This window comes from Oncorhynchus gorbuscha, unplaced genomic scaffold (assembly GCF_021184085.1).
Source record: "Oncorhynchus gorbuscha isolate QuinsamMale2020 ecotype Even-year unplaced genomic scaffold, OgorEven_v1.0 Un_scaffold_831, whole genome shotgun sequence".
Classification (NCBI taxonomy): Eukaryota; Metazoa; Chordata; class Actinopteri; order Salmoniformes; family Salmonidae; genus Oncorhynchus; species Oncorhynchus gorbuscha.
This window is the reverse complement of record NW_025745830.1, coordinates 85,001-98,464: the sequence shown is the minus strand read 5'-3', so window position 1 is coordinate 98,464 and position 13,464 is coordinate 85,001. Positions and strand designations below refer to the sequence as shown.

At 46.2% G+C, this 13,464-nt stretch overlaps 1 protein-coding gene across 4 annotated transcripts in view; it reads right to left on the bottom strand.

Moving 5' to 3' along the window:
• The window catches only part of ppl (periplakin), a 55,308-nt gene that overhangs the window by 21,117 nt on the left and 20,727 nt on the right, over window positions 1-13,464 (bottom strand). For 3 of the 4 annotated variants that reach the window (XM_046335724.1, XM_046335726.1, XM_046335725.1), the window contains 6 exons: window positions 12,668-12,775; window positions 12,181-12,276; window positions 8,848-8,970; window positions 5,956-6,102; window positions 4,248-4,399; window positions 3,287-3,390 (listed from right to left, as the gene is read on the bottom strand). In XM_046335724.1, the coding sequence (XP_046191680.1) occupies window positions 3,287-3,390; window positions 4,248-4,399; window positions 5,956-6,102; window positions 8,848-8,970; window positions 12,181-12,276; window positions 12,668-12,775 (730 nt within the window). Of the gene's footprint in view, window positions 1-3,286; window positions 3,391-4,247; window positions 4,400-5,955; window positions 6,103-8,847; window positions 8,971-12,097; window positions 12,125-12,180; window positions 12,277-12,667; window positions 12,776-13,464 lie in introns of those variants that run through there. The other variant, XM_046335727.1, reaches the window with a different exon arrangement.

The following is a 13,464-nucleotide window of genomic DNA, read 5'->3' as shown; positions in this document are numbered from 1 at the left end:
GGGTGGTGATTATAAGGAGTATACGGCCATTAAGGCCAGATGGTTCTTCAAGATGACCAACAGGGTGAGATAATAATCACAGTGTTTATAGACCAGGGCTCTCCAATAGGTGGATGGACATCTACTAGCAGCTCACAGCCCACCTATGAGTAGCTCACCATGTAGCTGGGCTCCTGAGTGGCGCAGCGATCTAAGGCACTGCATCTCAGTGCAAGAGGCGTCCACTACAGACCCTGGTTCGATTCTAGGCTGTATCAAAACTGGCCATGATTGGGGAGTCCCAAATTTGGTCACATACACATGGTTAGCAGATGTTATTGCGGGCGAAATGGTTGTGTTTCTAGCTCCAAAAGTGCTGTCATGTTTTGTCATTTATTATCTTGTCTTGTCCCTGTGCTTCCCATTCTATTCGTTTCCCTCTGCTGGTCTTATTAGGTTCTTTCCCTCTTTCTATCCCTCTCTCTCCCCCTCCCTCTCTCACTCTCTCGCTCTCTCTTCTCTCTATCGTTCCGTTCCTGCTCCCAGCTGTTCCTATTCCCCTAATCAATCATTTAGTCTTCCCACACCTGTTCCCGATCCTTTCCCCTGATTAGAGTCCCTATTTCTTCCTTTGTGTTCCGTTCCTGTCCTGTCGGTTCCTTGTCTAGAATTCACCGTGCTGTGTTTGTGTATCGCCCTGTCGTGTCGTGTTTTCCTCAGATGCTGCGTGGTGAGCAGGTGTCTGAGTCTGTCTGGTTCAAGTGCCTTCCCGAGGCAACCTGCTGTTCACCTGCTGTTCAAGATCGAGTCTCCAGTTAGTCCTCGTCATTTCGAGTGAAAGTTGTGTTTTTTGTTTGTATTTACTTTACTGGATTAAAGACTCTGTTTTCGCCAAGTCGCTTTTGGGTCCTCTTTCACCTGCATGACAAGTGCAGTAATATCTAACAAGTAATATCTAACAAATTACACAACATATACCCAATACACACACATCTAAGCAAAGGACTGGAATTAAGAATATATAAATATATGGTTGAGCAATGTCAGAGCGACAGAGACAGAAAGACTTTCCCCAATAACCTGGTCAATTAAATGTTAACTGTAAAGTTGGCTTACCTGACAGAACAGTCATGATTATTTACATCAATTGGATGGCCATTGTTTTACAAACTCTGCCATGACGCGAGCTGCAGTCGTCCTGACAGAAGCATCACTAGAGCGACACATCTCTCTCTGGCTCGATGCGCAATTAAAGGGGAATTACACTCAGAAATCAAAAAAGTGTTATGTTTAGGTCTGAAGGTCTTCTGATGCGATTTAAGCACAGACGTGGACTCAGAACATTCAGTTGCTGTTTCTCTATGAACAGTTGTACTATTGAGAGTTAAAAACAGAGTCAAAACCAGGAGGAGAAGAAGAATAAATCTGGAAAATACTAAGGACAATGTTGTGGGACTGTCGTGTTGATGACCGTTTATGAACCATTATTCTACCAGGTATATTGACATCTTTTATACAGCGAGGAACCCGGGGAAGAGTTGCCGGGTAGAGGAGAAGAATGTGCCTATTTAAAAGCTATAAATACTTCTTTTTTTAAGAGTTGCTTGCGACATGTTTCATTTTTTTTTAAAGGAGCTCATGCTATAAAAGTCTGGAGACGCCTGCTATAGAGGGTAGCAACAGGTCTGGAGACGCCTGTTATAGAGGGTAGCAACAGGTCTGGAGACGCCTGTTATAGAGGGTAGCAACAGGTCTGGAGACGCCTGTTATAGAGGGTAGCAACAGGTCTGGAGACGCCTGTTATAGAGGGTAGCAACAGGTCTGGAGACGCCTGCTTATAGAGGGTAGCAACAGGTCTGGAGACGCCTGTTATAGAGGGTAGCAACAGGTCTGGAGACGCCTGTTATAGAGGGTAGCAACAGGTCTGGAGACGCCTGTTATAGAGGGTAGCAACAGGTCTGGAGACGACTGTTATAGAGGGTAGCAACAGGTCTGGAGACGACTGTTATAGAGGGTAGCAACAGGTCTGGAGACGCCTGTTATAGAGGGTAGCAACAGGTCTGGAGACGCCTGTTATAGAGGGTAGCAATAGGTCTGGAGACGACTGTTATAGAGGGTAGCAACAGGTCTGGAGACGCCTGTTATAGAGGGTAGCAACAGGTCTGGAGACGCCTGTTATAGAGGGTAGTAACAGGTCTGGAGACGCCTGTTATAGAGGGTAGCAACAGGTCTGGAGACGCCTGTTATAGAGGGTAGCAACAGGTCTGGAGACGCCTGTTATAGAGGGTAGCAACAGGTCTGGAGACGCCTGTTATAGAGGCTAGCAACAGGTCTGGAGACACCTGTTATAGAGGGTAGCAACAGGTCTGGAGACGCCTGTTATAGAGGGTAGCAACAGGTCTGGAGACGCCTGTTATAGAGGGTAGTAACAGGTCTGGAGACGCCTGTTATAGAGGGTAGCACCTCAGAAGTTAAATGTCAGTTGGCTTTCCATAGCCGAGCATGACACGACCATGACACGACATACCATGACACGACATACCATGACACGACATACCATGACATACCATGATATAACATGACATACCATGACATACCATGACATACCATGACATAACATACCATGACATGACATACCATAACATACCATGACATACCATGACATGACATACCATGACATACCATGACATAACATACCATGACATACCATGACATACCATGACATGACATACCATGACATACCATGACATACCATGACACAACACGACATAACATACCATGACATACCATGACATACCATAACATACCATACCATGACATAACACGACATAACACATCATGACATAACACGACATAACATATCATACCATACCATGACATACCATGACATACCATGACATGACATGACATACCATGACATAACATACCATGACATACCATGACATAACATACCATGACATGACATACCATGACATACCATGACATAACACGACATACCATGACATACCATACCATGACATAACACGACATAACATATCATGACATACCATGACATAACACGACATAACATACCATGACATACCATAACATAACATGACATACCATGACATGACATGACATACCATGACATAACATAACATACCATGACATACCATGACATGACATACCATGACATACCATGACATACCATGACATAACACGACATAACATACCATGACATACCATAACATACCATAACATACCATACCATGACATAACACGACATAACATATCATGACATGACATACCATGACATAACAGTACCTACCAGAGCCAGCAGAGCCGTCTTTCTTCAGTTCCTCCAGGCGTTTGACCAGGGTGGTCTTACTGCCAGACACCTTCATCTTAATACCCTTCTGCTGGCCGGCCAGACTGGAAACACACAACAGACCCTGTTACACAGTGTACAAGTAGACCGTCTCGGGAAACAACAGACCCCGTTACACAGTGTACAAGTACACCGTCTCGGGAAACAACAGACCCCGTTACACAGTGTACAAGTACACCGTCTGGGGAAACAGACCCTGTTACACAGTGTACAAGTACACCGTCTGGGGAAACAACAGACCCCGTTACACAGTGTACACTTACACCGTCTCGGGAAACAACAGACCCCGTTACACAGTGTACAAGTACACCGTCTCGGGAAACAGACCCTGTTACACAGTGTACAAGTACACCGTTACACAATCACAGGCACATAGTAGACAGACACATGTACCCCATAACATACACACACACCTCTCCACCCTACCCCCATAACAAACACACACACACACACACCTCTCCACCCTACCCCCATAACACACACACACACACACACATCTCTCCACCCTACCCCCATAACACACACACACCTCTCCACCCTACCCCATACACACACACACACACACACACCTCTCCACCCTAACCCCATAACACACACACACCTCTCCACCCTACCCCCATAACACACACACACCTCTCCACCCTACCCCCATAACATACACACACCTCTCCACCCATAACACACACACACCTCTCCACCCATAACACACACACACCTCTCCACCCATAACACACACACACACACACACACACACACACACACACACACACACACACACACACACACACACACACACACACACACACACACACACACACACACACACACACACACACACACACACACACACACACACACACACACACACCTCTCCACCCCACCCCATAACAAACACACTTACCTGTTGGAGACGGCGACAGACTCTGGGTCTGTGGGGGGGACCATGAAGCAGGCCCCCGGAGCCGTCAGTTTACGCCCGGCCGCGTCCTTCACCTCCCACTTGGGCCCCTTGTTACTCAGGAGGGTGTACCTCTCTCCACGCAGGATCTGACCCTGGGATGGACAACCACAACATTACATAGAGTTTCACTCACTGATCTGTTATGGAAGAACCAGAACACAAATAGAGGTTCACTCACTGATCTGTTATGGAAGAACCAGAACACAAATAGAGGTTCACTCACTGAACCACTTTGGATAAGGCCCTTAGTTTTTCCTGACCACATGACCTGACCACATGACCTGACCACATGACCTGACCACACGACCTGACCACACGACCTGACCACACGTCTTGACCACACGTCCTGACCACACGTCCTGACCACACGTCCTGACCACATGACCTGACCACATGACCTGACCAGGGAACCACTAAGCCCTAGTTAGTAAATTACAGTTCACTGTTTTCACCAGTCATATGGGGGAATAAATCATAACACAACACTGTGTTTCCCCTCATCGTTTGATCCTGTTCCTAAATCTTAAGAGCTCTCTCGACTGCTCCACACACACCCCTCCTCTCCAGCTCTCCAAATCCACTCCTAAACCCCCCCAGCCTGTGGCTGATCCCCTGAAGGCTTAAATAAGATGCAGAGAGCATAGGCCTCTTAAAGGATTTAAATACATTACAACACAACACTGCATTCAGGGGACTAGAATGAAAGGAGTGAGAGTGAAGGAGGATATGAGAGGAGGAGGAACCAGAGGAGAGAGGAGAAGATGTGGTGCAGTAAGATCGTGCTTAGTCATGATAACAGAAAAACACACCGTACACGGGGGAAGGAGAGAGGGGGGAGATGGAGAGAGGGGGGTAGAAGGAGAGAGAGGGGTAGAATGAGAGAGAGGGGTAGAATGAGAGAGGGGGAGATGGAGAGAGAGGGGTAGAATGAGAGAGGGGGAGATGGAGAGAGAGGGGTAGAATGAGAGAGGGGGAGATGGAGAGAGAGGGGAGATGGAGAGAGAGGGATAGTGAGGAAGGAAAGAGGGGGGAAAGGAGGAGAGAAGGGGAGGAGACAAAAGAAGAGAGAAAAGCTAGAATGATTGTCATGAAGATGCGTGTGTGTGGAGGAGCATGGTGGACAAGGTATCAGTCTGAAACTAGAGTAGGGTGGACAAGGTATCAGTCTGAAACTAGAGTAGGGTGGACAAGGTATCAGTCTGAAACTAGAGTAGGGTGGTGGCATATCCAGGTTTACCTCGTCAGTGTCTCTCACACACAGGGTGAGGTAAAGTAGTGGAGGTGTCCAGGTGTAAAGGTTTACCTCGTCAGTGTCTCTCACAGGGTGAGGTAAAGTAGTGGAGGTGAGGTAAATTTACCTAGTGGGTGAGGTGTCCAGGTGTCCAGGTGTAAAGGTTTACCTCGTTAGTGTCTCACACAGGGTGAGGTAAAGTAGTGGAGGTGTCCAGGTGTAAAGGTTTACTACATCAGTGTCTCACACAGGGTGAGGTAAAGTAGTGGAGGTGTCCAGGTGTAAAGGTTTACCTCGTCAGTGTCTCTCACAGGGTGAGGTAAAGTAGTGGAGGTGTCCAGGTGTAAAGGTTTACTACATCAGTGTCTCACACAGGGTGAGGTAAAGTAGTGGAGGTGTCCAGGTGTAAAGGTTTACCTCGTCAGTGTCGAACTCACACAGCGCCTCGACGGGGAGCAGCTTCTGAGGGGTGTTCCTGCGGAACTGGAGGGGGAGAACCTGTAGACTGCGCTTCTCCAGAGCCTTCACACGCTCATCAAAGTGGTCCATGGCCTTCGCCTGGTCCTGCACCACACACACACACATACACACACACATTTTTTTAAAGAGCATTTTGGATTTATAGTTCTAAGGCTAATACGTTTGTCAAAATGTAAATGTTCTTGATTGAGTTAAGAGTTTAGAAACCAGCCTGATAAGCAGACAGACCTGACAGACCAAAGAATTGTCTCTGCTTTATCCAACAGCTTGTCATTGTTTGACTGAATCAGAAACAGATCTGTCCCCCAGACTTGTAGTAAACTACAGTAGTGTAAAGCCCACTGTTAGTAAACTACAGTAGTGTAAAGCCCACTCTCAGTAAACTACAGTAGTGTAAAGCCCACTCTCAGTAAACTACAGTAGAGTAAAGCCCACTGTTAGTAAACTACAGTAGTACAAAGCCCACTCTCAGTAAACTACAGTAGTGTAAAGCCCAAGTAAACTACAGTAGAGTAAAGCCCACTCTCAGTAAACTACAGTAGAGTAAAGCCCACTGTTAGTAAACTACAGTAGTACAAAGCCCACTCTCAGTAAACTACAGTAGTGTAAAGCCCCCTCTCAGTAAACTACAGTAGAGTAAAGCCCACTGTTAGTAAACTACAGTAGTACAAAGCCCACTCTCAGTAAACTACAGTAGTGTAAAGACCCCTCTCAGTAAACTACAGTAGAGTAAAGCCCACTGTTAGTAAACTACAGTAGTACAAAGCCCACTCTCAGTAAACTACAGTAGTGTAAAGCCCACTCTCAGTAAACTACAGTAGAGTAAAGCCCACTGTTAGTAAACTACAGTAGTACAAAGCCCACTCTCAGTAAACTACAGTAGTGTAAAGCCCACTCTCAGTAAACTACAGTAGTGTAAAGCCCACTCTCAGTAAACTACAGTAGTGTAAAGCCAATTGCTAGTAAACTACAGTAGTGTAAAGCCCACTGCTAGTAAACTACAGTAGTGTAAAGCCCACTGCTAGTAAACTACAGTAGTGTAGAGCCCACTCTCAGTAAACTACAGTAGTGTAAAGCCCACTCTCAGTAAACTACAGTAGTGTAAAGCCCACTCTCAGTAAACTATGGTAGTGTAAAGCCAACTCTCAGTAAACTACACTAGTGTAAAGCCCACTCTCAGTAAACTACAGTCGTGTAAAGCCCACTCTCAGTAAACTACAGTAGTGTAAAGCCCACTCTCAGTAAACTACACTAGTGTAAAGCCCACTCTCAGTAAACTACAGTGGTGTAAAGCCCACTCTCAGTAAACTACAGTAAAACACTGTAGTTGTAAAGTCCACTGCTAGTAAACTACAGTAGTGTAAAGTCCACTCTCAGTAAACTACAGTAGTGTAAAGCCCACTCTCAGTAAACTACAGTAGTGTAAAGCCCACTCTCAGTAAACTACAGTAGTGTAAAGCCAATTGCTAGTAAACTACAGTAGTGTAAAGCCCACTGCTAGTAAACTACAGTAGTGTAAAGCCCACTGCTAGTAAACTACAGTAGTGTAGAGCCCACTCTCAGTAAACTACAGTAGTGTAAAGCCCACTCTCAGTAAACTACAGTAGTGTAAAGCCCACTCTCAGTAAACTATGGTAGTGTAAAGCCAACTCTCAGTAAACTACACTAGTGTAAAGCCCACTCTCAGTAAACTACAGTCGTGTAAAGCCCACTCTCAGTAAACTACAGTAGTGTAAAGCCCACTCTCAGTAAACTACACTAGTGTAAAGCCCACTCTCAGTAAACTACAGTGGTGTAAAGCCCACTCTCAGTAAACTACAGTAAAACACTGTAGTTGTAAAGTCCACTGCTAGTAAACTACAGTAGTGTAAAGTCCACTCTCAGTAAACTACAGTAGTGTAAAGCCCACTCTCAGTAAACTACACTAGTGTAAAGCCCACTCTCAGTAAACTACAGTAGTGTAAAGTCCTCTCTCAGTAAACTACACTAGTGTAAAGCCCACTCTCAGTAAACTACACTAGTGTAAAGCCCACTCTCAGTAAACTACACTAGTGTAAAGCCCACTCTCAGTAAACTACACTAGTGTAAAGCCCACTCTCAGTAAACTACAGTAAAACACTGTAGTTGTAAAGTCCACTGCTAGTAAACTACAGTAGAATAAAGCCCACTCTCAGTAAACTACAGTAAAAGCCCACTCTCAGTAAACTACAGTCGTGTAAAGCCCACAGCTAGTAAAACACTGTAGTTGTAAAGTCCACTGCTAGTAAACTACAGTAGTGTAAAGCCCACTGCTAGTAAACCACTGTAGTTGTAAAGCCCACTCTCAGTAAACTACAGTAGTGTAAAGCCCACAGCTAGTAAAACACTGTAGTTGTAAAGTCCACTGCTAGTAAACTACAGTAGTGTAAAGTCCACTCTCAGTAAACTACAGTAGTGTAAAGCCCACTGCTAGTAAACCACTGTAGTTGTAAAGCCCACTCTCAGTAAACTACAGTAGTGTAAAGCCCACAGCTAGTAAAACACTGTAGTTGTAAAGTCCACTGCTAGTAAACTACAGTAGTGTAAAGTCCACTCTCAGTAAACTACAGTAGTGTAAAGCCCACTGCTAGTAAACCACTGTAGTTGTAAAGCCCACTCTCAGTAAACTACAGTAGTGTAAAGCCCACAGCTAGTAAAACACTGTAGTTGTAAAGTCCACTGCTAGTAAACCACTGTAGTTGTAAAGTCCACTCTCAGTAAACTACAGTAGTGTAAAGCCCACTGCTAGTAAACCACTGTAGTTGTAAAGCCCACTGCTAGTAAACCACTGTAGTTGTAAAGCCCACTCACATCCAGGTCTCTGATGAGGCTCTCCATCTGGTACATGTCCTTGAACTCTGGTTTGTACTTCTGGTCCACCTCTTTGTCCATCCTCTTCAGAAGGTCCTGGGTGTCCCGGGCCTCTTTGTGGAACTGGAGAGAAAACAGACCCAGTCAGGAAAAACACTGAGGTAACAACATCACTGAAAGCAGCTACGGTTTATTTACACGAAGCCAGTCGGTCTCTGCCCGAACCAACTCTGTTTACGTACCACGACAAGTCTGTAACTCAGAAGCTGTTGCTTTGTACAACACATGCTGGTACACAAGCCTGTCCACATCTAATGACTCTGTTCAAACATTCAGGATTTCTTCAACTGATGATTTCTGAATACTTGTTGCTGTGACTCACCTTGTGGTATGTCGTCCATGTGTTTCAGGTGGTATCAGGGTTAAGGTCAGGTCAGGTCAGGTCAGGTCAGGTCAGGTCAGGTCAGGTCAGGTCAGGGTCATACTAATCACCTTGTGGTAGTCATCCATGTGTTTCAGGTGGTATCAGGGTTAGGTCAGGTCAGGTCAGGTCAGGTCAGGTCAGGTCAGGTCAGGTCAGGTCAGGTCAGGTCAGGTCAGGGTATACTAATCACCTTGTGGTAGTCGTCCATGTGTTTCAGGTGGTATCAGGGTTAAGGTCAGGTCAGGGTATACTAATCACCTTGTGGTAGTCATCCATGTGTTTCAGGTGGTATCAGGGTTAAGGTCAGGTCAGGGTATACTAATCACCTTGTGGTAGTCATCCATGTGTTTCAGGTGGTATCAGGGTTAAGGTCAGGTCAGGGTATACTAATCACCTTGTGTAGTCATCCATGTGTTTCAGGTGGTATCAGGGTTAAGGTCAGGTCAGGGTATACTAATCACCTTGTGGTAGTCATCCATGTGTTTCAGGTGGTATCAGGGTTAAGGTCAGGTCAGGGTATACTAATCACCTTGTGGTAGTCATCCATGTGTTTCAGGTGGTATCAGGGTTAAGGTCAGGTCAGGGTATACTAATCACCTTGTGGTAGTCGTCCATGTGTTTCAGGTGGTATCAGGGTTAAGGTCAGGTCAGGGTATACTAATCACCTTGTGGTATTCGTCCATGTGTTTCAGGTGGTATCAGGGTTAAGGTCAGGTCAGGGTATACTAATCACCTTGTGGTAGTCATCCATGTGTTTCAGGTGGTATCAGGGTTAAGGTCAGGTCAGGGTATACTAATCACCTTGTGGTAGTCATCCATGTGTTTCAGGTGGTATCAGGGTTAAGGTCAGGTCAGGGTATACTAATCACCTTGTGGTAGTCGTCCATGTGTTTCAGGTGGTATCAGGGTTAAGGTCAGGTCAGGGTATACTAATCACCTTGTGGTATTCGTCCATGTGTTTCAGGTGGTATCAGGGTTAAGGTCAGGTCAGGGGTCAGGGTAGTCAGTCCATGTGTTTCAGGTGGTATCAGGGTTAGGTCAGGTCAGGGTACACTAATCACCTTGTGGTATTCGTCCATGTGTTTCAGGTGGTATCAGGGTTAAGGTCAGGTCAGGTCAGGTCAGGTCAGGTCAGGTCAGGTCAGGTCAGGTCAGGGTACACTAATCACCTTGTGGTATTCGGTCATGTGTTTCAGGTGGTATCAGGGTTAAGGTCAGGTCAGGGTCAGGTCAGGTCAGGGTACACTAATCACCTTGTGGTATTCAGTGTTTCAGGTGGTATCAGGGTTAAGGTCAGGTCAGGTCAGGTCAGGTCAGGTCAGGTCAGGTCAGGTCAGGTCAGTACACTAATCACCTTGTGGTATTCGTCCATGTGTTTCAGGTGGTATCAGGTTAAGGTCAGGTCAGGTCAGGTCAGGTCAGGTCAGGTCAGGTCAGGTCACAGTAATCACCTTGTGGTATTCGTCCATGTGTTTCAGGTGGTATCAGGGTTAAGGTCAGGTCAGGTCAGGTCAGGTCAGGTCAGGTCAGGTCAGGTCAGGTCAGGGTATACTAATCACCTTGTGGTATTCGTCCATGTGTTTCAGGTGGTATCAGGGTTAAGGTCAGGTCAGGGTATACTAATCACCTTGTGGTAGGTCGTCCATGTGTTTCAGGTGGTATCAGGGTTAAGGTCAGGTCAGGGTATACTAATCACCTTGTGGTAGGTCCATGTGTTTCAGGTGGTATCAGGGTTAAGGTCAGGTCAGGGTATACTAATCACCTTGTGGTAGTCATCCATGTGTTTCAGGTGGTATCAGGGTTAAGGTCAGGTCAGGGTATACTAATCACCTTGTGGTAGTCAGGTTTCAGGTGGTATCAGGGTTAGGTCAGGTCAGGGTATACTAATCACCTTGTGGTATTCGTCCATGTGTTTCAGGTGGTATCAGGGTTAAGGTCAGGTCAGGGTATACTAATCACCTTGTGGTAGTCGTCCATGTGTTTCAGGTGGTATCAGGGTTAAGGTCAGGTCAGGGTACACTAATCACCTTGTGGTATTCGTCCATGTGTTTCAGGTGGTATCAGGGTTAAGGTCAGGTCAGGTCAGGTCAGGTCAGGTCAGGTCAGGTCAGGGTACACTAATCACCTTGTGGTATTCGTCCATGTGTTTCAGGTGGTATCAGGGTTAAGGTCAGGTCAGGTCAGGTCAGGTCAGGTCAGGTCAGGGTACACTAATCACCTTGTGGTATTCGTCCATGTGTTTCAGGTGGTATCAGGGTTAAGGTCAGGTCAGGTCAGGTCAGGTCAGGTCAGGTCAGGTCAGGTCAGGTCACAGTACACTAATCACCTTGTGGTATTCGTCCATGTGTTTCAGGTGGTATCAGGGTTAAGGTCAGGTCAGGTCAGGTCAGGTCAGGTCAGGTCAGGTCAGGTCAGGTCAGGTCAGGTCACAGTACACTAATCACCTTGTGGTATTCGTCCATGTGTTTCAGGTGGTATCAGGGTTAAGGTCAGGTCAGGTCAGGTCAGGTCAGGTCAGGTCAGGTCAGGTCAGGTCAGGGTATACTAATCACCTTGTGGTATTCGTCCATGTGTTTCAGGTGGTATCAGGGTTAAGGTCAGGTCAGGTCAGGTCAGGTCAGGTCAGGTCAGGTCAGGTCAGGTCAGGTCAGGTCAGGTCAGGGTATACTAATCACCTTGTGGTATTCGTCCATGTGTTTCAGGTGGTATCAGGGTTAAGGTCAGGTCAGGGTATACTAATCACCTTGTGGTATTCGTCCATGTGTTTCAGGTGGTATCAGGGTTAAGGTCAGGTCAGGTCAGGTCAGGTCACAGTACACTAATCACCTTGTGGTACTCGTCCATGTGTTTCAGGTGGTATCAGGGTTAAGGTCAGGTCAGGTCAGGTCAGGTCAGGGTATACTAATCACCTTGTGGTACTCGTCCATGTGTTTCAGGTGGTTCTCCTCACAGATGAGCAGGTTCAGGTACTCCTTCCAGTCTGCATGCACAGCCTCCATATGAGCCTGCCAGGTGGAGACAAGTTCCGTTACATCACTGTCTGTTTGCTGCTTTTCATTCACATTCATTTGTGAGGATTTTAATCTCAGTCGGGGTGAATCCTAACTTCCACTAAAATAGTCTGATTTGACCGGAGTCTCCCATTGACATCAATGCATGACTTAAGTCAACATTGACTAAAGTGGAAGTTAGGATTTGCCCCAATAGTAGAATGATAGAGGATAAATGAAGTGTACCTCAATGACATTCATCCCAGGATGGTGTGTGTGTGTGTGTGTGTGTGTGTGTGTGTGTGTGTGTGTGTGTGTGTGTGTGTGTGTGTGTGTGTGTGTGTGTGTGTGTGTGTGTGTGTGTGTGTGTGTGTGTGTGTGTGTGTGTGTGTGTGTGTGTGTGTACCTCAATAACATTCTTGCCAGGATGGTTGGCAGCGATGAGTTTATCTCCATCATCATTCAGCTTGGTGACAGTGGCCTCCTTGGACTCCAGACACTTACTGATGAAGTTCTGGTGGGAGATTTAAAAGAGATACAAGTCTCTCTTTACGTTCCAACACACGTAACATGTAGGATCAGGTGTCAGATAACATGCAGGATCAGGTGTCAGATAACATGTAGGATCAGGTGTCAGATAACATGCAGGATCAGGTGTCAGATAACATGCAGGATCAGGTGTCAGATAACATGCAGGATCAGGTGTCAGATAACATGCAGGATCAGGTGTCAGATAACATGCAGGATCAGGTGTCAGATAACATGCAGGATCAGGTGTCAGATAACATGTAGGATCAGGTGTCAGACAACATGCCGGATCAGGTGTCAGATAACATGTAGGATCAGGTGTCAGACAACATGTAGGATCAGGTGTCAGATAACATGCAGGATCAGGTGTCAGACAACATGCCGGATCAGGTGTCAGATAACATGTAGGATCAGGTGTCAGACAACATGTAGGATCAGGTGTCAGACAACATGTGGGATCAGGTGTCAGACAACATGTGGGATCAGGTGTCAGACAACATGTGGGATCAGGTGTCAGACAACATGTAGGATCAGGTGTCAGACAACATGTAGGATCAGGTGTCAGACAACATGTAGGATCAGGTGTCAGACAACATGTAGGATCAGGTGTCAGACAACATGTAGGATCAGGTGTCAGATAACATGCAGGATCAGGTGTCAGATAACATGCAGGAT